The 25093-nt window shown below is 66.4% G+C and overlaps 3 protein-coding genes across 4 annotated transcripts in view; all 3 read left to right on the top strand.

Moving 5' to 3' along the window:
• The window catches only part of DCHS1 (dachsous cadherin-related 1), a 41834-nt gene extending 29999 nt beyond the window's left edge, over positions 1–11835 (top strand). Inside the window, exons 10-21 of the mRNA XM_059466355.1 lie at positions 321–1155; positions 1717–1956; positions 2353–2478; positions 2744–2953; positions 3473–4336; positions 4798–4911; positions 5595–5806; positions 5948–6102; positions 7260–7390; positions 7844–8130; positions 8701–8839; positions 9062–11835. Of these exons, the coding sequence (XP_059322338.1) occupies positions 321–1155; positions 1717–1956; positions 2353–2478; positions 2744–2953; positions 3473–4336; positions 4798–4911; positions 5595–5806; positions 5948–6102; positions 7260–7390; positions 7844–8130; positions 8701–8839; positions 9062–11676 (5928 nt within the window). The 3' untranslated portion in view covers positions 11677–11835. The remainder of the gene's footprint in view (positions 1–320; positions 1156–1716; positions 1957–2352; positions 2479–2743; positions 2954–3472; positions 4337–4797; positions 4912–5594; positions 5807–5947; positions 6103–7259; positions 7391–7843; positions 8131–8700; positions 8840–9061) is intronic.
• A 5249-nt stretch (positions 11836–17084) lies between these two features.
• TPP1 (tripeptidyl peptidase 1) lies at positions 17085–22827 on the top strand. Of its 2 annotated transcripts, none has more exons than XM_059493608.1 (13): positions 17085–17145; positions 17670–17765; positions 17833–17972; positions 18044–18194; positions 18541–18662; positions 18946–19136; positions 19371–19569; positions 20807–20995; positions 21080–21152; positions 21393–21513; positions 21605–21763; positions 21873–22010; positions 22575–22827. In XM_059493608.1, exons 1-13 carry the CDS (start codon positions 17135–17137, stop codon positions 22713–22715), a joined length of 1731 nt encoding a protein of 576 aa, XP_059349591.1. In that variant the 5' UTR covers positions 17085–17134; the 3' UTR covers positions 22716–22827. The 2 variants fall into 2 exon arrangements, with proteins under 2 accessions (XP_059349591.1, XP_059349590.1); XM_059493607.1 differs by lacking the exon at positions 17085–17145 and adding an exon at positions 17211–17228.
• Positions 22828–23017: 190 nt separating this feature from the next.
• TAF10 (TATA-box binding protein associated factor 10) lies at positions 23018–24888 on the top strand. Its single transcript, XM_059493614.1, has 5 exons — positions 23018–23198; positions 23625–23776; positions 23966–24030; positions 24139–24253; positions 24727–24888. The coding sequence occupies exons 1-5, from the start codon at positions 23018–23020 to the stop codon at positions 24814–24816; spliced, it is 603 nt and encodes a 200-aa protein (XP_059349597.1). The 3' UTR covers positions 24817–24888.
• The last annotated feature ends 205 nt before the right edge of the window (positions 24889–25093 follow it).

Below are 25093 nucleotides of genomic sequence, written 5' to 3'. Positions count from 1 at the left end.
CTTGCTTACGTTTGCAGAATTGTTTCTGCTGCTGTCCATTGACTTTGCAGGATCGGACCCAGGCACAGAGCCCGAGAGGGGCTGAGGGAAGGCACCTGTGAGGGTCACCTTCTCCAGCCCCCTGCTCACATGGGGCTGCCTGGTGGTTTCTGGCTGTCTCCAAGGCTGGAGACTCCACCACCTGTGGGCAGCCAGTGGAGGGCTCAGGCACCCTCACAAGTAGAGTGTGTTCAGAGGAGCAGAGGGACCCTCCTGTGCTCCAGCTGTGTGCCCTGGCACACAGCCCCTCTGCGTGCCCCTCACTCCTTCTCTCCTCACAGGTGTTGCCATCCTCCCGCGTGCTGCCCCGGCCTGATGCCACCGTGCTGACCCTGCATCCCCTCGAGGGGGTCAAGCCAGGGTCTGTGATTGGTTCAGTGGCCCCCCCGGACGCCCCTGCCCGAGGACAGCTGACCTACACGGTGGTAGGAGGCGGTGGGGACGGCACCTTTGTGGTTGACAGTGTGACAGGGGAGATTTACGCTGCCCGTGAGCTGGACTATGAGGCCGGGGCACGGCACGTGCTCCAGGTGAGTGCTGAGGACACGCAGCACGGCTATCCCTCCAGCAGGTTGGTGCTGGTCCACATCCACGTGCAGGACTGCAATGACCAGGCCCCCACCTTCCCCGAAGACCCCATTACCATTGTGGTGCCTGAGAACGCCCAGGCTGGCTCCTCCATCTTCACCTTCCAGGCGCTGGATGGGGATGGGGTGGGCCCCAACAGCCAGGTGCGCTATGCTCTGCTGCACCTGGAGCCGCCCGGAGCCCCCTTCCAGCTGGACGGCCGCTCGGGGCAGCTCAGCCTGCGCCAGGGCCTCGACCGCGAGGCCGCCGCCGCCTTCCTGCTGGTGGTGGAGGCCACGGACCAGGCCCGCAACGTCAGCCAGCGCCGCTCGGCCGCCGTCACCGCCCGCGTGTTCGTCACCGACGAGAACGACAACGCGCCCGTCTTCCTCTCGCCGGCCGCCGTCAGCGTCATGGAGGACCAGCCCACAGGCTTCGTGGCGCTGCACGTGGTGGCCCAGGACAGCGACCTGGGAGAGAACGGCCGCGTGAGCTACTCCCTGCGAGCAGGCAACGCTGATGGCTGCTTCCACCTGAACCCCAGCACTGGTGAGGGCTGGGAGCATGCAGAGTGATGGCAGGGATCCTGGGAACATGGAGGCTGAGGAGGGTGCAGGGGTACACGAGGACATTGCACGGTGTGTGGGAACATGGAGGGTGCAGAGGTGGTGCAGGGATCCTGGGAACATGGAGGCTGAGGAGGGTGCAGGGGTACACGAGGACATTGCACGGTGTGTGAGAACATGGAGGGTGCAGAGGTGGTGCAGGGATCCTGGGAACATGGAGGCTGAGGAGGGTGCAGGGGTACACGAGGACATTGCACAGTGTGTGGGAACATGGAGGGTGCAGAGGTGGTGCAGGGATCCTGAGAGCCGGTGGTTGAGGAGGGTGCAGGGATACATGAGGACATTGCACAGTGTGTGGGAACATGGAGGGTGTGGGCTGGGGAGCCCCAGGAGGGAGACTGGGGGTGCAGGGAGTGCCAAGCACAGCATCTGGTTAGCACAGTGCTGCTGTCTCCTGAAAGCCATCTGTCCTGCAGCCCACAGTAGTCCCGAGGCATAGGGCCTGGTGCCCCTGGTGCCAGCTTGCCCTCTCCTGTGCCCTCAGGTGCCCTCTCCATCGTGCGGGCCCTGAACCGGGAGGAGGTGGCCCAGCACAACCTGACGGTGGTGGCCACGGACCACGGCTTCCCACGGCTCTCGGCCACACAGCTGCTGTCCGTGCTGGTGCTGGACGTCAACGACGAGGCTCCTGTCTTTGAGAAACCCGAGTACCAGGCCCACATCATGGAGAACCTGCCGGCCGGCAGCCCGGTGCTGCAGGTGCTGGCCACGGACCGCGATCTGGGTGAGGACGCAGGCCAGGGTCAGCTGCCCAGTTCGGACAGGGCCTGTCTGGAAATGCAGCCCCAGGCCTGGGCATGCCCTGCTCCCTTCTGCCAGTCTGGAGAGCCTGGCTGACCAGAGGGAAGGACCAGCACCTGGCCTGGAGGTGGGAGGTGGGCTGAATCCTGGGAAAGGGTGGGAGTGGAACCTGTGGTTCCCTCTGGTCCCCTGGCCCGTGGCCTTTGTTCTGTGGGCACTCCTTGGCCTGCCAGCAGCTGGGTTAGGCTGGGACCCCACGCACACCTGTGCCACCAGGGAGCAAGCCCACCCTCCCCAGATGAGATCCGGGAGGTGCAGGAGCCCAACGAGGCGCTGGGGCTGCTGCTGGGCTGCCTTCAGAGCACCCTTGTGCCCGCAGGTGCCAACGGGCAGGTGTCCTATGGGGGTCTCTCGGGGGGGCCCTTCTCCATCCACCCACAGACGGGGCTCATTGTCACCACGCGTCCTCTGGACCGGGAGGAGCAGGAGCAGCACGTGCTGACAGGTAAGCAAGGGGAGGCAGCGGGCAGGGGGTCGGGGGGGCACACAGGGACTCTGCTGCTGGCGTGGGGAGTGTTGCAGAGGGCACGGCATGGGGAGGGAGGGAGGGAGGAGGGGCTGTGGGGCACAGCAGGGCTGTGGGGCGGTTTGGGGCTGCAGGAACGCTGATGCTCACATGCCTGGCTGCCCCTGTGGGTGCCTGGCTGTTGGCACACGGGCTCTGTGGCTGCAGCTCCCAGTCAGCCTCTGGTGCTCTCGCTGTCCTGCAGTCTATGCGCGGGATGCCGGCCTGCCGCCCAGCCTCACCAAGGCCACGGTGTGGGTCACCGTGGGGGATGAGAATGACCATGCACCCCTCCTGGAGAGGGAGTCCTGCTCCATGGAGGTTCCTGAGAACCAGAGTCGTGTGGCACTCTACACCCTGCGGGCCACTGATCCTGATGGTGGGGAGAACGGACGCCTGGAGTACCGGGTGGCAGGTGAGATGCACTGGGAGCGTGGGACTGGGCAGGGACTTCTCCCTGGGCTCCCCTATGTCTGGGGACATCAACTGCAGCAGTCCCATTCCATGGCAGCTCTCTCCTGCTGCAAACTGCACGGCATTGCTGTCATCTCTCAGCTCTCTGTCCCCAGTGAAAAGCATCCTGAGATCTGGACAGGCTGCACTGCTCATTCCCCAGGCTTGTGTATAATTCCCCAGGCTTAGAACAGTTCCACACCTCTCCTGGCTGCTCTGACCTGTTAATTCACAGGTTACCAAGTCAGATTTTTGCTGTATCCTGCCACAGGCTGCCTGGCAACTCCCCATGGCAGCAGCAGTAGCCTGTGAGTGGTTAGAGTCAGTTCTTCATATGGAGCTAGCCCAAGGAGTCTGCTCCCACTGGGGCTCACTTTACCCACCCTGCCAGATCCCGTGGTGCTGGGCTCCATGCTCTCCGGGGCCTTTCTCATTCCACTTATAGGCATGCTGCATTGTTGCTCCCCCCTTTCTCTTTTAGGTGGAGACCCTGGGCAGGATTTCAGCCTAGACCCCGTCTCTGGTGTCCTCTCCACCGCACATGCCCTCGACCGAGAGCAAATTGCTTCCTACAGCCTCACTGTAGTGGTGCAGGACCACGGCTCCCCGCCACGCAGTGCCACCATGTCGGTGACCGTGCAGGTGTTGGACCTCAATGACAATGCCCCCAGCTTTGCTCAGGCCAGCTACACGGTGGAGGTGCCAGAGGACTTGCCGGTCGGCGCCCTGGTGCTGCAGCTGGCGGCCGAGGACCCGGATGAGGGCACGAATGGGCAGGTCTCCTACTACCTGGGCAACGAGTCGCTGGGCATGTTCCAGGTGGAGCCGCAGAGCGGGCGGCTCCGCAGCGCGCAGGCCCTGGACCGGGAGCGCCAGCCCAGCTACAGCTTCCTGGCCATGGCGGTGGACGCGGCGCCCTGGGAGCCCCGCAGCGCCGCCGTGCGCGTCACCGTCGTGGTGCAGGACGTCAACGACCACGTGCCGGCCTTCCTGCACAGCCCGCTCACCGTTAACCTGTCCCGCCACACGCCCCTCAAGCAGGTGGTGGCCACCATGAGGGCTGAGGACCGGGACGCGGGCGCCAATGCCTCCATCCTGTACCGCTTTGCCAGCCCCAGTTCCGCCTTCGCCATCAACTCCTACACGGGGGACATCCAGCTGCTGCAGCCCCTGGGCGCCCTCAGCCAGCGCCAGCGCACGCTCTTCGTGCTGGCCATGGACCTGGGGCAGCCAGCGCTCTCCTCCACGGGGGTGGTGGTGATCCACGTGCAGGAGGAGCCCTACCGCGGGCTGCGCTTCCCTCGCAGCACCAAAGACGTGGCCCTGGCTGAAAATGCCACCCCAGGTACCCATGGGCAGCGACCAGAAAGTGCTGGGATGGAATGGGATAGGGTAAAGGGGAGGTGGGAGCAGCGCTGTGGGCAACTGCCACCACAGAGCGCTGTGGGGTCTGGGGAAGTCCTGTTGTGCTTTGGGCAGACCCAAGGAGCTGCAGGGTCTGAGTGGTGCCCAGGCTGGTCAGGGTGGTGTCCCTGTGGGCTGGCCTGAGTGTGTTCAAATCACTGTCAGCAGCCACAGGTGCCCAAGTGCTCCCTGAAGGTCCCCAGGGTCACAGTGAGACCACTGAGGAGCCGTGGATATGCACCATGACACCAGGCTCCCAGCCCAGCATTAACCTTAGCTCTTCATCCCCTGTCCCAGTGTCCTCAGGCAGAGCAGTGGTACAGCACGTGCTGCCCTGCGTCACCCTGACCCTTTGCCACGTGCTCCCAGGCTCTGTCTCTTCATGCCCTTTTGCTCTCCCAGGCACTGAGGTGGCGAGTGTCCAGGCCGTGCACATGGGGGGCTCCTCGGGGCACATCACCTACAGCATCGTCAGTGGCAATGAGAGGAACACCTTCCAGATCCAGCCCAGCTCAGGTACGGCTCCAGGAACACCTGGGGAGCTCTGCTCATGCCTGCTCAGGTGCTTGGGGCCCCCAGGGCACAGGAGCACTGTCCACAGTCTGTACCAGTTCGGTGAGAGGTGTTAGTACTGGAGTGTGGACACTGCCCTGTCACTGACCAGAGGCTGTTAGCACTGCTCCCAGTGCAGTTGTGGTCCCCCATAATGAGACCTTTTCCCAAAACCTCAGAGAGCAGGGTTAGATGGGATTTCGGGAAGACATTCTTCCCTGTGAGGGTGGTGAGGCTCTGGCACAGGTTGCCCAGAGAAGCTGTGGCTGCCTCATCCCTGGGGATGGATGGATGATGGACGGATGAATGGATGGATGGATGGATGGATGGATGGATGGATGGATGGATGGATGATGGATGGATGGATGGATGGATGATGGATGCATGGATGGATGGATGGAGGGATGGATGGATGATGGATGCATGGATGGATGGATGGATGATGGATGGATGATGGATGCATGGATGGATGGATGGAGGGATGGATGGGTGGATGGATGGATGGATGGATGGATGGATGGATGGATGGACGGATGGAGGGATGGATGATGGATGGATGGATGGATGGATGGATGGATGGATGGATGGATGGATGGATGATGGATGGTGCTGGTACCTCACTCCCCCTTCCCTCTGTTCCCCTGCAGGTGCCATCTCAGTGCAGGACTCCAGCAGCCTGGACTTCGAGGCCAGCCCCCGGCTGCGCCTGGTGATTCAGGCAGAGACTGCAGCTTCCTTTGGCTTTATGGCCATCAACCTCAACCTCCAGGATGTGAACGACAACCTGCCCCGCTTCCAGCTGCAGAACTACGTGGCATTCATCTGGGAGTCACAGGGCTACGACTCACCTGTCATCCAGGTATGGCAGGGCACAAACAGGGACACCTGAGCCCTGGCCTGGCTGGGGTTATGGGATGGGGGCTGCATGGGCCTGGGGCTGGCACCAGCACACAAGTCCTGCCTCAGGGGCTCCACAGCTGCATCTCATGTGGCTTTGCAGGTGCTGGCAGATGACCTGGACCAGGGAGCGAATGGGCAGGTGACTTATGCCATCAACCAGTCCCTGCCAATGCCGGGCTTGTACCACATTGACCCTCAGACTGGCACCATTACCACTGCTGCCATCCTGGACAGAGAGATCTGGTCCCAGACACGGTGAGTGCAGCCAAGCTGGGGGAGGCCAGGACAGGGACAGAGCTGTGGAGCACAGCCCCGGGGCATGGGGAACACTGTTCTTGGTGCCCCCAAAGCTGTCCCAGCCTGGCTGTGAAATGGCTCTGTCAGGCAGCACAGCTGAGGGTCAGTGGGAGTGAAGGACACAGGAGCCAGATGGCCAAGATGAGCCCACACATAGCTCAGTCAGGTCTCTACAGAGCTGAGGAGATTGTGAGAGGGCCCTAGGTTCATCCATTCCCCTTCCTGCCTCCTTAATCTGCACTGCATCTGCTCAATTTCTTCCACTTCCAAGTACGGGACCCTTGTATCCTGCCACATGGCTCCAGACCCCTGCACTATCCCCCCCAGATGTCCCCTTGCATCCAGACAGGTCCTCTGGGCCCCTCGCCATATGTGCACGCTCTGGACATGTCCATCCACATGTATGTGACATGCTGGCAAACACCCTGCCATGAATCTGAGGCTTCTCCTGCCCTTCCCCACACACCTTGCTCCGATGAGGACCCCCAGTTCGTGTTCTCCCCCTCCACAGGTGCCCCCATGGCTGGGGGTTCCTCTGCCCTCTTCCCCGTGGGGGGAGTCTGGGGTATTCCTCCATCCACACATCCCTCACCATTCCAGAGAGGCTCCAGGTGTTCCCCAGCAGCCAGAGAGCCCCAGAGCCCTGCCTGTACCCCACAAGGTGCTCTGCCTGCACCCACACACCTTCCAGACTTCAACACATGCCTTAGGTGTGCAAAAACTTGCTGCTGTGCCCCACCGTGCTCTCCATGTACCAAACCCACTGCCCCACATGTGTTCTCCAAATCACAGAACCCCTGAGGTTGGAAAAGACATCTGAGATTGCCGAGTCCAGCCTGTGACTGGTCAGCACCTTCTCAGCTAGACTGGAGCACTGAGTGCTGCATGCAGTCTTTCCCTAAACACCTCCAGAGGATGCCCTGCACAGATCCATCACCCCAGGGTCTGAGCCGCTGTGCATTTCCCTCCACACACACACACACACTCTCCAGCCCTGTGCACACCTGCAGTTCACGTCCCAGGTGTGATGCAGGTGTGCAGTGCATATCCCAGTACACGGGTGAGGTGCTCCCTCACATGTGTGGACACACATCTGACCTCATGCCTGCCCACAGCCTGGTGGTGACAGCGATGGACCGAGGAACACCCCCGCTGATGGGCTCGGCCACGCTGACCGTGGTGGTGATGGACATCAACGACAACAGCCCCACCATCCCGGTGCCCTGGGAGATCCGTGTCCCCGAGAGTGAGTGCCGGAGCACTGGGGGCCAGAGCTGGGGTGCCATGGGGTGGGGAGGAGCCCCAGGGAGGCCAGGCCAGTCCCTGTCAGGAGCTGGGTCACACTGACCTGCTGAAGCCCCCCGAGCTCTCAAGCACAACCCTTGTGCTGCTGCTGTGTGCTGAGGGAGCAGCCTGAATTACCAACTCAGCCCTGACCCCTGCCCCATGTCTGGGACTCTGGCTGCAGACACTGCCCTGCCTGCTCACCGTCCTCAGCCAGTATGCCCTGTGCCCATGCCATACCTCCACCTGTCCTGCCAAGCTCCTGAGACCTTCGTCTTCCGCCCTCATCCCCCTCTCCCATGGCATCTTCCCCTCTTCCTGGTGCTCAGGCTCTGGACTGAGCTGGTTTCCCACCAGGTGAGCCAGGTATGCTGGGCAGGGCTGGGTGTGCTCACTCACGTGTCTGCTCCCACAGACACGCTGCTGGGCACCCAGATAGCCCAGCTGACCGGGAACGACGTGGACTCGGGCCCGGCCCTGTCCTACACGCTGCTGCTGGAGGGGGACGTGGCAGACACCTTCGGGGTGCTGCGCTACGGGGGTCACGTGTCCCTGACGGGGCCGCTGGACCGCGAGCAGCGCAGCCGCTACACGCTGACCCTGCGCGCCTCCGACACGCGCCACGAGACCGAGGCCAACCTCACCGTCCTCGTGGAGGATGTGAACGACAACGTGCCCACCTTCACCCAGGCTTTCTATCAGGTACAGGTGCCGGGTGTGCCAGCCAGCCCACACAAGCCTCTGCAGCTCCTGCCTGGCCTCTCTGCCCTTACAAAGCAGAGCATGGGTCTGAGCCCCTTCTGGTCCCACTTTCTGACCCACATCTGCATCCTGGCATCCCTCATGCTCTCACTGTGGCATAGAAGGAGCTGAAACCAGGCAGGTGACCCTGGGACCAGCCCCTGCAAGGGGCACAGCTGGATGCAGAGGGTCCAGCAGAAAGGGATGAGCACAGTGGGGAAGCCAGAGGGGGTGGGAAATGGGTCCCAGCCCAGACAAGTGTTTGTGGTGAGACCTGGGCAGGTCCCTGTTGAAGGTTGGCTTGGGCAGTGTGTGCTGCAGCACTGAAGCCCAGCCAAGGGGCTGGGGAGCCCCAGGAATGCTTGAAGGGTCTAGGAGCACAAACTCCTTGTGTGTGGTTTTCCTGGCCAGTGAGAGGCTGGGTGCCCTTGGCTTTGGCTGCCTGGCCAGCCCCAGATCCCCATCCCAGGGATGCTGGGGGCTCTGAGCAGGGGGGAACCAGATGCTGACTGGGGTTTCCTCATCTTCCAGGTGCTGTTGCCAGAGCACACACCTGCTGGCAGTGTCATCCTCACTGTGAGTGCAACCGACCCCGACTCAGGGAGCAATGGGGACATCACCTTCCACCTGACTGTGCCCAGCCCTGATGTTGCCATCGACCCCAGCAACGGTGCGTGGGCTTGGTGCTCTGTGTGCCTCTCTCATGGGTCAATCTAAGGTTGCCTGTGGAGGAGAGTGCCCCCATCCTGCCTCCGTTCAAACCCTCACAAGGTCACTTTCTGGTGTGGCTGGTGAAGCAGACACAGCAGGGTGACCATCAAATGCTCCTCCAGCTGATACCCTTCCCAGCTCCCACTGGTTCCCATGCTGACCCTGGCCTTGTGCTCCACAGGGACCCTCTTCACCACGCGGCAGGTGGAGTTCAATGCCAGCCAGCCCACCCTGGACCTGGTGGTGGAGGCCCGCGACCACGGCTCTCCCAGCCTCTCATCCTGGGCCACGGTGCAGATCCAGGTTCTGGATGTGAACGACCACAGCCCCCGCTTCCAGGAGCTGTGCTACAACGCCAGCGTTCCCGAGGACCTGCGCCCAGGCACCACCGTGCTGATGCTGGAGGCAGGCGACGCCGACCTGTCCCGGGAGAACGCCGGCTTTGATTACACTATCGTCAGCGGCAACGGCGGCAACGCCTTCCAGGTGGAGAGCCGGGTGGCGCAGGCCGGGGGGCAGCTCCGCACGCAGGGAGCCCTGGTGCTGGTGGAGCCCCTGGACTTCGAGGCCATCCCGGTGTACAACTTGACGGTGGCAGCCTCGGACCGGGGCGTGCCGCAGCGCAGCGCCACCGTGCCCGTGCTGATCACGGTGCAGGACGTCAACGACAACCCGCCCGTGTTCGGCCGGGCCGAGTACCGCGCGGCGGTGAGCGAGGCCGCGCTGCCCGGCACCGAGCTGCTGCGCGTGGCCGCCCACGACGCCGACTCGGGGCCGCGTGGCCGCGTGCGCTACACCATCAGCTCGGGGGACCAGCACCGGCTGTTCCAGCTGCACGAGAGCACGGGCGCCCTGAGCCTGGCGCGCCCGCTGGATCGGGAGGCCCAGGCGCTGCACACGCTGGTGGTGCGGGCCACGGACACGCCGGGCGGGCACTTTGCGCTGGTGCCCGTGGCCATTGAGGTGAAGGACATCAACGACAACAAGCCGTACTTCCCGGTGGAGGTGCTGAGCGCCAGCATCCGGGAGAACCTGCCACCCGGCACGCTGGTGACCACGCTGCGCGCCGTGGACGCCGACAGCGGCGCCTTTGGGGAGCTGCGGTACGTGGTGCTGGAGCAGGCGCTGGGGGACCCCAGCACAGGGGACGGCCGGGACGCCTTTGCTGTCAATGGCAGCTCTGGGGAGCTGCGCTCCCGCCTCACCTTTGACTACGAGCGAGCCAAAGCCTTCCAGCTCCTGGTTCGGGCCACCGACGCCGGCAATGCCTCGGCCACTGTGACTGTGCGGGTGCTGGTGACGGGGGAAGATGAGTATGATCCCATCTTCCTGAGCCCCTCCTTCAACTTTGAGGTGCCTGAGGGTGCGCGCAAAGGGCAGAGCATCGGGCGGGTGCTGGCCACAGATGAGGACGAGGGGGTTGACGGTGTTGTGCTGTACACCCTGGCAAAGCCCTCACCGTACTTTGCCATCAACCAGACCACGGGCTCCATCTACCTGCGTGTGGACAGCCAGCCCCAAGCCGGGGCTGGGCGCACCAAGAGGGAGCCACGGGAGATGAGCCTGGAGGTGCAGGCCCGCAGCCCGCTGCCTGCTTCCCGTGTGGCCTCTGCGCAGGTCACCATCGACGTCACGCACACCTCCTTTGGCCTGGCACCTGACCTCAACCTCCTGCTGGTGGCCGTGGCCGCCTCGCTGGGCGTTGTGGTGGTGCTGGCCGCCGTGGCCATCGTGCTGGCCCTGGTGCGCTCCCGGCAGCGCCGGGGCCACAAGAAGGCAGAGGCAGAGGGGGCGCTGGCCCGTGCGCAGAGCGGGTCCTTGCAGAAGCTGGGCCGTGAGGAGCCGGCGCTGCCCGGGGCCGAGCACATCTACCACCAGGCGCTGCCAGGGTACGGGACTGAGCCGGCGGGGCCCTACACGCGGGGCGGCTCCCTGGACCCCTCGCATTCCAGCGGCCGTGGCTCTGCCGAAGCCGCTGAGGATGACGAGATACGGATGATCAATGAGTACCCACGCGTGGCCAGCATCACAGCCTCCATGCAGGAGCACATCGCTGCCCGCGGCCCTGACTCTGGCATCCAGCAGGATGCTGACCAGCTCTCCGACATCTCGTGTGAGCCAGCTGCGTTGGAGAGCGCCCAGTGGTTCAAGAGCAAGAAGGGCTCTGGGCTGCTGCTGCCGGGGCCGCCGCTGCAGCTGTACCGCGAGGACGGGGGGGGCAGCGCCTTCCTGGGCGTCCGCTGCGGCCTCAGCGTCTCCTCGCAGCCCCAGGACTACGCCTTCCCCGAGGACGGCAAGCCCTCCGTGGAGGGCTCGCTCACCGCCATCGTGGCCAGCGACGAGGAGCTCCGCGGCAGCTACAACTGGGATTACCTGCTCAACTGGTGTCCCCAGTTCCAGCCGCTGGCCAGCGTCTTCACGGAGATCGCCCGCCTCAAGGATGAGAGCTCCCTGCGCAAGCCCTTCCCAGCCAAGCCCAAGGCAGAGCCCAAGCCCCGCATCGACCCCCCGCCCCTCATCACCTCAGTGGCCCATCCGGGTGCCAAGTCCGTGCCCCCCAAACCGCCGCCAGGCAGGACCTTCCCGCACCCGTCCTCGCTGCGCCGCTCGCCCATCAGCCACAAGGGCTCCATCTCGTCCTCCGCCATGTCGCCGAGCTTCTCCCCGTCGCTGTCCCCGCTGGCCGCCCGCTCCCCGGTGGTCTCGCCCTTCGGCATCTCGCAGGGACCGTCCACCTCCACCATCAGTGCTGAGCACTCGCTGGAGCCCCCTGAGGAGGCCGAGCTCAGGATTTAGAGCTGGGCCCTGGACTCCTCTGCCCCAGCCCGCAGCCATGGGGCCGGAGTGGGGCCCAGCCCAGGGCTGCTAAAATGGGCGCTCATCCTGCTCCCAGCGCTGGGCCTGGCCTGGGCCCTGGGACTGCCGATGCCCTTGGGGGCCGTGGCCCCGTCCCTCCCCACAGCTTGGCAGAGCCTGTGCTGGCTGGTGCCCTATGGACTGCTGACCCCAGTGCTGGCACCCCGGGGTGATGGTCCGTGTGCTGCTTGGCCCGGGGTGATGGTCCATGTGGCTCAGATGGGTGCTGGGCACGATGGTACTTCACGGTACTTGCTGCTCCGGGAGCTGAGGGGAGCTGAGGGGATGGAGGCCCAGACCCTGCCCTGCCCAGGGCCAGGCAGCAGCCTGGGTGCAGGAGGACCCTGAGCCTTCCCTTGCGACCCTCGGAGCTCCCAGGGCAGGGGCGATGCCCCGTGGCCGGGGGTGATGTTCCGGGCAGGGGCGATGCCCTGGGGCACGGATGCTGCCTGTGGGAATGAGCCTGGCCCCTGCCCGGGAGGGGACACTCACCGGGCTGGCTGCAGCAGGAGGCAGCAGTGCCCACACCTTGCTGCCTGTCTGTGGCTGGGCAGGGACAGGAAAGCTTTTGAGGTCTCTCCAGCCCTTTGGCTACCCACTGCAGGTGACACATCCGGGAATCTCCTGCCAGAACTTCAGGATGGTTCCTGTGGTCTGGCAGGGAGGCACCTGCCATGCTCAGCATGGGAATCCCATTCCTGGGAGCAGGTGCCTCTCTGGGCAAGGGTCCCAGGCAGGGGCAGTGCCCGGGCACAGGCAGCACAGTGTGGCTGGCAGAGCTGTGTGCAGCTGACAGGGCCAGCCCAGCCTCAGCAGCAGTGAGGATGGCTGCTGTGACCCTCGGCCCGGCAGGCAGCCTGCAGCTGCAGGGGCACAGGTGGGAGGTGACCCCAAAAAGCTACATCACCCAGCGTGTTCTCTGTCAGCACAGGTGGGAGATGGTGCCCCAAAAAGCCACATAACCCAGCGTGTTCTCTGACAGCCACAGTGGGACGCTGGGCATGTGGCCTTCCCTGGGCCCTGTCACATGACTGCCTCCCAGGACAGTCTGGTCACCTGCAGAGCATGGTCAGGGTGCCAGAAGCCCCTGCTGCTGGCCCAGCCCCTGTGTGGGGCTGCCCTGCACCCCCGTCATGCATGCTGTGAGCCCGGCACGGGGCCGGTGCCCATCTCCTGCCAGCACGGCCACTCACACACACAGGCAGTGTCACACCCGCAGCACACCCACCCACCCGCTCTCCCTGAGCCCGCTGCTCCCCGGAGCTGCTCCCACGTCACAGCCCTCCCTGGGAGTGCTGCCCTGGGCTCTGTGATCCCCACATGGGCATGGGTGCCCCACAGCAGCCCTGGGCTCTGTGATCCCTGCGCGGCCATGGGTGCCCCACAGAGCCCTGAATGCCCAGTCTGCTCAGGGGTGTGTCTGGGGGTCGGGGGGATACCCCGTGCCTGAGCAGAGCTGGGGGAAGCTCCTTCCCATTACACATTCCCCAGACCCAGCCCCAAAGGTGTCACAGCAGACAAATGCATCACTTCTGCCCGTCCCCCCTGTCCCAGGAAGAACCATCTGTGTCTGCAGCTCTGTGTGTCACAGTCAGCCTCTCATCCATCCCTGCTGTGCCATGGGGACCTGGCATGTGCTGCTGGTCCCAGGTGCTGTCCTGGGCACAGGGCAGTGACAGGGGACAGGCACCTGCAATAGTGGGCACCAAGGGAGCCCCACCAAGGGCCATGCCCACTCTGCTGGGGACCCACAGGGGCCCGGGGTGCCCTGGGAGGGGGAGACGGTTCTGCCTTGGCACAGGGACAGCCCACAGAGGCTCTTGGGCTGGTGGCACCCCATCCCCTCTGTGTCCTGCTCACAAGCACTGTGGGGACACATTGTTCTCCCCAGCCCTGTAGGGACACTCTGGGGGTGTCCCGTGTCCCCCAGGACTGTGGGGGCACTCTAGGGCTACCCGGTGCCCCCCAGTCCCATGCTGGGTGCCCCCTGGCCCTGTGCTGCCCACGCAGCCCAGCTGCACTGCACATCTGGGGTGGGGACACAGATGGGTCACCCTGCACGCCACAGGAAGGGCCAGACACTCGCACCCTGCTTTGGGCTGGGGTCACTGAGCCCCAGTTATTTATTTTTACACATTGTACTACGATTGCTGTTTTTACTCGTTTGTACCTTTTGTATTGTGTCTCGTGGAGCTGCATGTGCCAGCGCTGCCTGCGGCCGTGCAGGGGCTGCTCAGCACAGCCTGAACCCAAGTGCCAACGTCTCAAAAATGCCTTAATAAACCACACGTTTGTACAGACACCGCCCCGTCCCTGCTGCCAGGCTCCTGCCAGGCTGGCACCGTGATCCATGGGGCTGATGGTGGGGGGATACTGGATCTGCCCCAGGGCTCACGGGGGGGGCTGGCCAGGCTCTGGTCCCACGTCCATGGCTGCGTCCTGCCGAGTCCATTTCCTGAGGGGTCAGTGGAGCTGCAGCAGGACCATGGCCCCGGGGCTGTCCAGCAGCCAGGCTGGGTGTGTTTCCATGCAGGCACACGAGGAAGGCATGGCTACACACATGCACACAGCTGGTACCTCGTGCCACGGGCATCCCTATCCCATCCCGTACCCTGGCTCTGGTGGGGGCTGTGGGAGGGCAGCGCAGGCCCCCAGGGCTGCAGCAGCCACACCTGGACATGTCATCTGCCCAGCAGGTACCTCACGTTCCTGGATCCCCACTGAGGACACCTGGGCACACAAATTCCCCAAGGCACAGCCTCATCACAGCCAGCACACGCAGACTGCCCTGGGGATCCCAGTGCTCCCAGCAGTCTGCCCAGCAGCTTTGGCTCTGCTTGTCCCTGTTGGGTGACACAGGCACGCACAGGGCTCTTTGCTGATCTCCTGACGCCACACGGGCTCCTCTCACCAAACAGTGTCCCCAACCCCGAGAAACAGAGCTGGACACCCAGGAGTGGCTGTGCAGCCGTCAGGTGTCGGATGTGGCCAGACCCAGCAGTGACCATCAACCACCTACATGTGATCAGCCCCTTTCATCCTGCCTTCCCTGCTTTCCTTTTGTTGTTGTTGTTCCCCAAACCAACCTGTGTGCTCCCTGTCCTCAGCTCTGATTCCAGCACCCCACAGTGAATCCTGCAGAGCTCCAGCCTGTCCTGCACAGCCCCAGCCTGTTCTGCACAGCCCCAGCCTGTTCTGCACATCCCCAGCCTGTTCTGCACATCCCCAGCCTGTCCTGCACAGCCCCAGCCTGTTCTGCACATCCCCAGCCTGTCCTGCACAGCCCCAGCCTGTTCTGCACAGCCCCAGCCTGTTCCTGTTCTGCACAGCCCCAGCCTGTTCTGCACAGCCCCAGCCTGTTCTGCAGCCCCCCCAGCCCTGCTGGCAGCTCTGGGCCCAGGGGAGCCCTCCTGTCCCCCTCTCTGACAGGGGTGAGCACAGGCCAGCACAGCCGGGGCAGGGGGCAAAGGGCCACCCTGTCCCTGACGGTGTCCCTGGGGCTCCCTCTGCTCCTCCATCCCCACCCGACCCCTTCAGCACAGAGGTCTGGGGAGTGAGGCTGCAGCCAGGGGACTCTGAGGCCCCCTGACCTCCAGCACCGGGCCAGCAGCAGCAGGTGCTCCCTAACACGATTAGCTCTGCCCGGCCACCTTAATCCCGGCTGTCCAGACAGAGCCAGACAGCATCCCCTGCAAATCCCATCCCACTTAGAGCCCATCCCCAAACTGCACGTGGGGCACGCAGCCCCCCAGCCCCGGCTGCGGCCAGGGCAGCTGGGACCCCTCTGTCTGTGGGCAGGGGGACACCGGGGCTGCCAGGGCAGGGCAGCACAGGCGAGCAGGAGCAGACGCCTCTGGCACCGCTCCAGTGCGGGGGATTGGCAGCCACGGCCGGGCAGGTGGTTTTCCCATTGCCTGTCTCTTCCTGGCCCGGACCCCGCTCTGCAGACGCAGGAAAACAGCTGGGAACGGCTGGAGCCGTGGGATGTGCCGTGTGACTGGGCTTGTCACCGAAACTGCAGGAAAACCAAAAAACTCCCAACAACGTTTTTACTGTTAGAGAATCAAGGCATTACTGTATTCTGGCCAGGATTTTGTTCTGGCCAGGATGTGCAACAGAAACCGTTTCATCCACATATGTCCTGGGTTGTGCAGAGAAAATCATTCCATGACACATGAATTTTACTAAATTTTCCACATATTTCATACAGTTAAAACACACAGAAATCCATTGGTTCATTGGTCCCAAGTTTCGAAGTTCTTAGCGTTTGGTTTCCTGCTCGAGGGTGGTGTCTAGAGTTGATGTTCGTTAATGGTTATTATCGTTTGTGTATCTCCTGCGCTGCTGCGAGCAGCCGCTCCTGCACGGGACCCCCGACCCGAGCTGAACCCCCGGCCTCACACGGGGCTCTCCGCCCGCCGCAGAGCCCGGGACCATCAGCCCCGCAGGGAGCCCCGACCCCCGCCCCGGGACCCCCGGCCTCACACGGGGCTCTCCTGCCGCCGCAGAGCCCGGGACCATCAGCCCCGCAGGGAGCCCTGCCCCGGTGGCAGCCCGGGAGCCCGACACGGGCCCTCGCCGAGCCCCCGGTCCGAGCCATCCCTCCAGGAAATGTCCGCTCCGCTTCCCGCCGGGAGACGGGCGGGAACAGGGGGCGGCCGGGGCCGTGTGTGAGCCGCCTCTCGGGGCGGCCGGCCAGCAGCGAGTGCCCCCCGGAGCCGGGCCCGCCCCGCCGCCCCGAGCCCCCGCCGGTGCCGGTGCCGTGCCCGGTCCCGCCCCGGTGCCAGTTCTGTACCCAGTCCCCCCCCGCCGGTGCCGTGCCCGGTCCCGCCCGGTGCCGGTGCCATGCCCAGTCCCGCCCCGCCCGGTGCCGGTGCCGTGCCCAGTCCCGGTGCCTTGCCCAGTCCCGCCCCGCCCGGTGCCGGTGCCGTGCCCAGTCCCGGTGCCGGTGCCGGTGCCGTGCCCAGTCCCGGTGCCGGTGCCATGCACAGTCCCGCCCCGCCCGGTGCCGGTGCCGTGCCCAGTCCCGGTGCCGGTGCCGTGCCCAGTCCCGGTGCCATGCCCAGTCCCGCCCCGCCCGGTGCCGGTGCCGTGCCCAGTCCCGGTGCCGGTGCCGGTGCCGTGCCCTGTCCCGCCGGTGCCGGTGCCGTGCCCAGTCCCGGTGCCGGTGCCGGTGCCGGTGCCGTGCCCAGTCCCGGTGCCGGTGCCGGTGCCGTGCCCGGTGCCGGTGCCGTGCCCAGTCCCGGTGCCGGTGCCGGTGCCGTGCCCAGTCCCTCCCCGCCGGTGCCGGCGCGCGGCTCCGCCCGTCACGTGAGGGCGGTCACGTGGCGCTGTTTTGGTGTCCCCACGTGGCGGGAGTCACGCGCCCGCACACGCACGTGACCGGCGGCAGGGCGGCATGGCGCGGGGGTAACGGGCACGGAACGGGGGGGGGCACCGAGCGGGGCGGCACGGAGCGGGGGGACACCGCGGCAGGGCGGCATGGCGCGGGGGTAACGGGCACCGAGCGGGGCACCCCGGCACGGGAACACCGGGACACCCCTCGGTGGCATGGGCGCTACCGGGGCGAGGGCGCCTTCCGGCCCCGGCGATGGGCACCGCAGGGGTCCGGCGGGGCTCCCGGGTGACGGAGGCTCAGGGTGTCCATGGGGCTCCCGGGTGGCGGTGGGGATGGGCCCGGCGGTGAGGCGGGGTTCCCCGGTGTGAGGGCCCGGGGGTCAGGCGGGGTTCCCCGGTGTGAGGGCCGGGGGTCAGGCGGGGTTCCCGGCCACAGGGTCAGACAGGCTCCCTCCCCGGTGCTGGGACCCGAGAGCTCCGGCGGCGCTCCCCAGGCCCAGGCTAAGGCGCAGCCAGAGGGGCTCCGGGCCCGGTCCGCGGTGGGTCCCGGTTCCCCCGGGCTGTGCCGCTCCCGTGCTCCCCTGAGCCCGTTGCAGGTGTTGGGGGGTCCCCGCCGTGCTGGCGCTGTGTGCGGCCGCCTGGAGCTGCGCGCCGGGGCTGGCGCTGGAGCTGGAGCGGGATCAGCCGTTCCGGTAGGTGCGGGGCCGGGCCGGGCCGGGTGCCGGTGCCGGTGCCGCCCCGCTGACCGTGTCCCCGCAGCGTGCCCCCCGGCTGGGCCCACGCCGGCCGCGTGGATCCCGGGCAGCCGGTGCAGCTGACCTTCGCCCTGCGGCAGCGCGGCACCGCCCGCCTCGCCCGCCTGGTCCAGGCCGTGTCCGACCCCCGGTCCCCGCGATACGGTAACGGCCCCGTCCCTGAGGCCCTGGACCCCGGGGCCCGTGAGGGGATCTGACCCCTGTGTGTCCCCCAGGGCAGTACCTGTCCCTGGAGCAGCTCAGGGACTTGGTCCAGCCTTCCGCAGCCACGCTGATGACAGTTCTGAAGTGGTTGCAGGGCCATGGTGTAGAGGATTGCTGGAGTGTCACCACCCTTGACTTTCTGGAGTGTTACCTGCCTGCAAGGTGAGCTCCAAGGGCTGGAACCTGCTCTGCTGGCCCTGTGGTGCCTGTCCCTGTGTCTCACTACTGTCCCATCCTGTGCTGGCTGTTCCTGTGTCCCAGTGCAGCCCCCGTCCCTGGTGGCTGTCCCTCTCTCCCAGCCCTGTCCCATCCTGTGGTGGCTGTCCCTGTGTCCCAGTGCAGTTCCACTCCGTGGTGGCTGTCCCTCTCTCCCAGCCCTGTCCCATCCTGTGGTGGCTGTCCCTGTGTCCCAGTGCAGTTCCACTCCGTGGTGGCTGTCCCTCTCTCCCAGCCCTGTCCCATCCTGTGGTGGCTGTCCCTGTGTCCCAGCTCTGTCCCTATGTTGCAGCACGGCCGAGCGCCTGCTCCCCGGGGCCGAGTTCCACCGCTACGTGCAGGGCCAGCAGAGCCTGGTGCGGTCCCCGCTGCCCTACACGGTCCCTGCAGAGCTCGCCGAGCACCTGGACTTCGGTAGGTCCCCCCTGGGGGAGGTGAGGCTGCGGAGCCTCCTGCAGAGCCCTGCTCCGTGGGATCCAGTGAAAGGTGCAGGGCGTGCCAGGCTGGGGCTGGCTCAGCTGTGGAAGGCTGCAGAGGCTCTTCCCTGGGCCAGGGCTGTAGGGCTGGGCAATGCAAGCCCTGCTGCTGGCCTGCCCATGCAGTAATGGGGCAGTGATGGAGAGCCCAGGGCTGTGTCCTGCCTTCCCGGGGCTCTGTGCCCTGACAGCCTCTCCTGTCCTGCTGTGCTCTGCTGCAGTGGGTGGGCTGCACCGGTTCCCCACGGAGCGCAAGGCGGTCAGCAGGGCCAGGAAGGAGCCACAGCTGGCACCACAGCTGGCACGAGCGTCGTTCCACCTGGGCGTGACACCGGCCGTCCTGCGCCAGAGATACAACATGACAGGAGGGGACGTGGGGCTCCTGCCCAACAACAGCCAGGCCTGTGCACAGGTAACCCCTGCCCGCTCTGTGTGCCATGGCTGTCCCAGGGATTGGTGCTGGTCCTCCGGGGGTTGCGGCACAGCTGGGTGTCCCAGGGGTGGCTGCTGGTCCAGGGGTCGTGGCACAGCTGGGCGTCCCTTGGTGGCTGCTGTACAGAGCCGTGCTGGGCGATTTCCTGTGCCAGGATCACGGTGTTACCTTGTTTTTTCGAGAGGAGGCAGCCTGTCCCTCTGTGTCCCGCAGTTCCTCGAGCAGTACTTCCACCAGGCTGACCTGGCCGAGTTCATGCAGCTCTTTGGCAGCGGCTTTGCCCACCGCACGCAGGTGGACCGGGTGGTGGGGCGCCAGGGCCGCGGCAAAGCCGGGCTGGAGGCCAGCCTGGACGTGGAGTACATCATGAGCACGGGGGCCAACGTCTCCACCTGGGTCTTCAGCAATCCAGGTACTGGGGAACAGCCCGAGGGGCAGGGGGGGCACCCAGAGGGAGGAGGGGAGTGCCCGGAGCACAGGAGGGAACACTTGGAGGTGTAAGGGAGGGGGCTGGAACGGGAGAGGGGAGTGCTCAGAGGGTGAGGGCAGAGCTGCAGGGCTGTGCAGCAGCTGGCTGCAGGACAGCCCCAGGTGCTGAGAGAGTGCACCCTGTGTGCTCCCCAAGCTGCAGGGCTGTGCAGCAGCTGGCTGCAGGACAGCCCCAGGTGCTTTCCCAGCTGCTCTGAGTGCTCCCTGCGTGCTCCCCAAGTCAGAGCTGGCCCCGCACTCCCAGCTCCTGGGGATGTCACTCCTGCTGTGTGCAGTGACTGTGAACTGTGTGAACCTTCAACGCCCAGGGTATCCTGGAGCAGGTATTTCATTGCTGGCACCACACGGAGCAGCTGCCCTGCTCAGATCCCATGAAGGAGGGCACAACCCTCCTCCCCTAGGGGTTTCCAGCTCTGCTGCAGCTCAGCTCCCACCCACGAGTCTCCCAGGGCAGCAGATGAGGGAGAGTGAGGGAATTGGGGAAAACAAATTGCCAAACAGCTTGCACAAACACAAACACGGCACGGTGCTAGGGGCAGTGTCCCAGATTGGGAGCTGGCTGGGCAGGTGAGTGCCACAGGACAGTGGCCCTGTCCCTGATGGTGACAGTGGCAGCAGGGTGCTGCCCTTCCCTCCACCCTGACACAGTTGCAGGTGTGGGAAGGTGCAGGTGCACTGGTGTGGGTGACTGAGAGTCAGCGGGGGTGGCTGGGGCTCTGCCCCCCTCCCAGGGGCGAGGCTGGAGGGCAGGGAGGCACCGGGCGGGTGGAATGTGTGGAGGTGGCACATGCACCACTCTGCTGGGACCTTTGCCACAGGAGGAGCCGAGGCCCTGCTGGGTCCACAGGTGCCCCCGTGGCTGCAGCCCTGGGCAGAGTCTTGGAGAGGGGTGTGAGTGCAGCCCCCTGTCCTGGGCTAACGATGGGCCTCTTGCCAAGCCCATGGGCTGAGCTGGAGCTCAGTGCCAATGTCAGGAGCCCCAGGATGAGCTCACGGAGCTCCAGGGTGTGCTGCGGCTCTGGGGCCCACAGGAACGAGCACTTGGGGCTGCCCTGCCCTGTAGGAAGGTGCTGGTGCTGCTGAGGCAGGGCTCCTCTCTGTCCCCCATCCCTGATGTCAGGGGAGCCATCCTCGTGTCCCTTGCCCCATTGTCCTTGCAGGGCGCCACGAGAGCCAGGAGCCCTTCTTGGCCTGGCTGGTGCTGCTCAGCAACATGTCCTCGGTGCCCTGGGTGCACTCGGTGAGCTACGGGGACGACGAGGACAGCCTGTCCTACGCCTACATGGAGCGCGTCAACACCGAGCTCATGAAGGCAGCGGCGCGCGGCCTCACCATCCTCTTCGCCTCAGGTGGGGCCGGGCGGGGCTGGGGAGGGGCTGGGGAGCGGCTGCCCGGTGCCAGGGGGTCCCCTGTCACCTGTTCTGTGCCGGCAGGTGACGACGGTGCTGGCTGCCGGCGGGAGCACAGCGGGAACCACACGTTCCGGCCCAGCTTCCCGGCCTCCAGGTGGGTGCCAGGGGTCAGTGCAGCCCCCGGGGCACAGCCAGCCCCAGCCCCACGGGGTCTGAGCCCTCCAAGATCGCCTGGGGTCCTCACCAACTTCTTACAGACCCCAGAGGTGCAGCCTGTGCAGCTCCAGGGGCTGCTTGGGTTTGTGGGCCGAGGTTTTGGTACCAGAGGGGGCTCTTGGTGGCTGCCGAGGCCCAGGCAGCCGTGTGCCCACCTGCAGTGTCCCCGTCTCCCCAGCCCCTACGTCACCACGGTGGGTGGCACGTCCTTCAAGAACCCCTTCCTGGTGACAGAGGAGGTGACGGATTACATCAGTGGGGGCGGCTTCAGCAACGTCTTCCCCATGCCTGAGTACCAGGTAGGGACCCCTGTGCTGCCAGCCCGGGGCTGCAGGGGTAGGGCTGGGGGGACGGGGCAGTGGAGATGCCCACAGGCCGTGCCATCCCCAGGCCGCTGCTGTCGGGCGTTTCCTGCGCTCAGCCTCCAAGCTGCCCCCCAGCTCCTACTACAACAGCAGCGGCCGTGCCTACCCCGACCTGGCCGCGCTCTCCGACAACTACTGGGTGGTGACAAACCGCATCCCGCTGCCCTGGGTCTCGGGCACCTCGGTAAGGAGCTCATGCCCGCTGCCCTGGGTCTGGGGCACCTCGGTAAGGAGCCCGTCCCCGCTGCCCTCGGCGTGGCAGGCCTGGGCTGAGGGGGGTTGTGCCCACGCAGGCGTCCACGCCGGTGGTGGCAGGCATGGTGGCACTGATCAACGACCGGCGCCTGCAGCGGGGGCTGCCGCCCCTCGGCTTCCTCAACCCGGCGCTCTACCAGCTGCAGAAACAAGGGCTCGGTGATGCCTTCTACGATGTGAGTGGGGCAGGGAGGGGCTCTGCTGGGGGCTGACTTGGGTGTCCTGACGTGTGGGGCTGAGGCCTGGGGAAGGCCATGTTTGCTCCAGGGGCTGTCGTGGGGCTCCTGCTCCCAGAGCTGTGCCTGGGGCAGGACAGAGTCCCCATGGCCTTCCCATGGGAGGGGTGTCCTGGTGTTCCCCTTATCCTTCCCATGGGAGGGGTGTCCATGGGCTCCTGTGAGCTTTGTGGGTCAGGTCCCCTCGTGTGGCCGGGGCAGCAGCGTCCAGGGGCTGCAGAGGTGCCAGGGTGCAGCTGAGCGTGCTGTTCCACATTGCCCGTGTCCCGAGGGGACCCTGTGCCATGGGGGGCGTTGTGCGGGTCCCCGTGTCAGATGTCTGGGGCCCCTGTCCCTGGGATTCCCGTCTCAGGGATGGCAGGGACGACTGTCCCTGGTTCCCGAGTACTGCAGGCAGGGTCCCTGTGCCCATGGTACAGCTGTCCCAGGGCTGTGTGGGGCTCCTGTGCTCCGGAGGTCTCTGTCCCGAGACTCGGAGCCCCCGCACTGAGGCTGTCCCCGCAGGTGATCCAGGGCTGCCACCTGTCCTGCCTGGACGGCACCGTGCAGGGCCAGGGCTTCTGCGCCACCCCCGCCTGGGACCCGGTCACCGGCTGGGGCACCCCCAACTTCCCGCGCCTACTGCGGGCGCTGGGGCCGCGCTGAGCAGGGCGCCGTGGCCGGACAGCGGCACCGGACAGCGGAACCGAACCCCACCGGACGGCGAAGGCCGCGGAACCGGGGACGGGGCGGGGCAATAAACACGCCAAGCCCCGCCCACCGTCTCTGTTTGTGTCCGCGGTGCCGCCAGGGGGCGTGTGGGGGCGTGAGCGTCGGGGGGCGGGACCAATGGGGGCGGGGCGGGGGCCCGGCAGAGCCAATGGGCTGGCGGGAGGGGCGGAGGGGCCGCGGGGCCAATCGGGCGGGTGCGCGCGCGCAGGCGCGGAGCGGAGGCTGGTGCCGGGACCATGAGCGGCAGCGCCGATCCCGATCCCGCGCCCGCCGCCCCGGCGGCCCCGCCAGGCCCCGCCGAGGGCAGCAAGCCCAGCCCGGCCGCCGTGGGCAGCGCCGGGCCCGGGGCGGCGCCGGCTGCGGGGGGCGGCGCGGCGCGGGCCTCCGAGGGCTGTGCGGCCGGCGCGAGGGGGCCCGGTGAGTCGCGGTGGGGCCGGCGGGGGATGGGCCCCGGGTGCGGGAGCCCCGCGGGCCGCCCCGAGCCGCTCTGGCCGGGGAGCGGCGTCCGGTGGCGCGGGTGTCCGGGTGGCGCTGAGCGTGCTGTGCCGGTGGTGCTCCCGGTGCTGACAGTGCTGTCCCGCAGTGCCGGTGCCGGTACCAGCGGGGCTCCCGGCGCTGACCGTGCTGTCCCGCAGTGCCGGTGCCGGTACCAGCGGGGCTCCCGGCGCTGACCGTGCTGTCCCGCAGTGCCGGTGCCGGTACCAGCGGGGCTCCCGGCGCTGACCGTGCTGTCCCGCAGTGCCGGTGCCGGTACCAGCGGGGCTCCCGGCGCTGACCGTGCTGTCCCGCAGTGCCGGTGCCGGTACCAGCGGGGCTCCCGGCGCTGACCGTGCTGTCCCGCAGTGCCGGTGTCCGCGGCCGTGGCCGCCCCCCCGGACGGGGCCATGTCCAACGGCGTGTACGTGCCGCCCGCGGCCAACGGCGACGTGAAGCCCGTGGTGTCTACCACGCCGCTCGTGGACTTCCTCATGCAGCTGGAGGACTACACGCCCACGGTACCGACACAGGGCGGCTCCTGGGGGACGGGACGGGGCGGGTCCCGCGGTGCCGGGACACGGGGCCGGTGCCGGTACGTGGGGCAGTCCCGCGGTGCCGGGACACGGGGCGGCTCCCGTGCCGCGGGATACAGGATGTGGAAGCGCTCCCGCGGCGCCCTGGAGCTGTTCCAACTCTTCCCTCCGCAGATCCCGGACGCCGTCACGGGATATTACCTGAACCGGGCGGGGTTTGAGGCCTCGGACCCCCGCATGTGAGTGGCCGCGGGGCGGGGGGGTCCGGGAGCCCCGCGGGGGTTCACCCTCCGGCAGAGGGGCCCGCGGGTCCCTGCCGCCCCGCCGACACCGGCCCTGTCCCGCAGAATCCGCCTGATCTCGCTGGCCGCACAGAAGTTCATCTCGGACATCGCCAACGACGCGCTGCAGCACTGCAAGATGAAGGGCACGGCCTCGGGCAGCTCCCGCAGCAAGAGCAAGGTGAGGGCACCGAGGCAGGTGGGGAGCCCTCCTGGCACGGGGCTGAGCCTGCAGCCCCCCAGGGCAGGAACACGGGCTGCAGGAATCCCAGACCCTGCCGGGCTCACGGTGCGTCCCTGCAGGCGGGCAGGGGCTGGCGGGGACACGAGGGGGGCACACGGAGCTTGTGGGCACACGTTGGTGCCCCCCACCCCAGCAGTGGCTGCAGCTCTGTGTTTGGGGAGGAGCTGGAGTGAGGGGTCCCGGGACCCTCCCAGTGCCATGTCTGGGGTGCAGGGGCTCTGCAAGGCCAGTGGGATTGGGTGCTGGGTGTCTGGGGACGCCTGAGGGCACAGGATAACAGGACACGGGGAGCTGGGAATGCCTCAGTGCTGCCCAGCAGCTCCTCTGGGAGGGGGACACGCCTGTCCATGTGCCCTGGGGGTCCCACAGCCCCGGCTGTCCCTGCTGTGACCCCTGCCCCGTGTCCCCAGGACAAGAAGTACACGCTGACCATGGAGGACCTGACGCCGGCGCTGGCCGAGTACGGCATCAACGTGAAGAAGCCACACTACTTCACGTAGAGCTTGGGGAGCTTGGGCAGGGTGCAGGAGTCGTGTCGGTGCCATTAAACACCTCGCAGGGTTTGGAGGGAAGGCAGCCTTGCTCCTGTGCCTGCGCCCACCAGCGCTGGCCCTGCTCCTCTACATGCTCACCCCCCTCTGCCCGTCTCAGGGGGCTCCGTGCTCCCGACAGTGCTGGAGCAGAGTGGGCTGAGGGGACAGGAACTGGCCAGCACTCCTCCTCCTTCCCTGAACTGCCCCTTGCCTCCCAAGGGAATGCCCTGGGGGCTGCACTGCA

The sequence above is a fragment of the Ammospiza nelsoni genome, chromosome 2 (assembly GCF_027579445.1).
Source record: "Ammospiza nelsoni isolate bAmmNel1 chromosome 2, bAmmNel1.pri, whole genome shotgun sequence".
NCBI lineage: Eukaryota > Metazoa > Chordata > Aves > Passeriformes > Passerellidae > Ammospiza > Ammospiza nelsoni.
This window is presented reverse-complemented; position numbering and strand designations above follow the sequence as displayed.

What these genes read in the sequence shown, in the direction of transcription:
- TPP1 (XM_059493608.1), top strand. An exon ending in ACAGCCAGGCCTGTGCACAG is followed by an intron (nt 19,137 to 19,370) that starts GTAACCCCTGCC and finishes TGTGTCCCGCAG; the next exon opens with TTCCTCGAGCAGTACTTCCA. An exon ending in CCTGGGTCTCGGGCACCTCG is followed by an intron (nt 21,764 to 21,872) that starts GTAAGGAGCTCA and finishes GTGCCCACGCAG; the next exon opens with GCGTCCACGCCGGTGGTGGC.
- TAF10 (XM_059493614.1), top strand. Translation starts at nt 23,018, where the DNA reads ATGAGCGGCAGCGCCGATCCCGATCCCGCGCCCGCCGCCCCGGCGGCC. An exon ending in GGCCGGCGCGAGGGGGCCCG is followed by an intron (nt 23,199 to 23,624) that starts GTGAGTCGCGGT and finishes GCTGTCCCGCAG; the next exon opens with TGCCGGTGTCCGCGGCCGTG. An exon ending in TGGAGGACTACACGCCCACG is followed by an intron (nt 23,777 to 23,965) that starts GTACCGACACAG and finishes TTCCCTCCGCAG; the next exon opens with ATCCCGGACGCCGTCACGGG.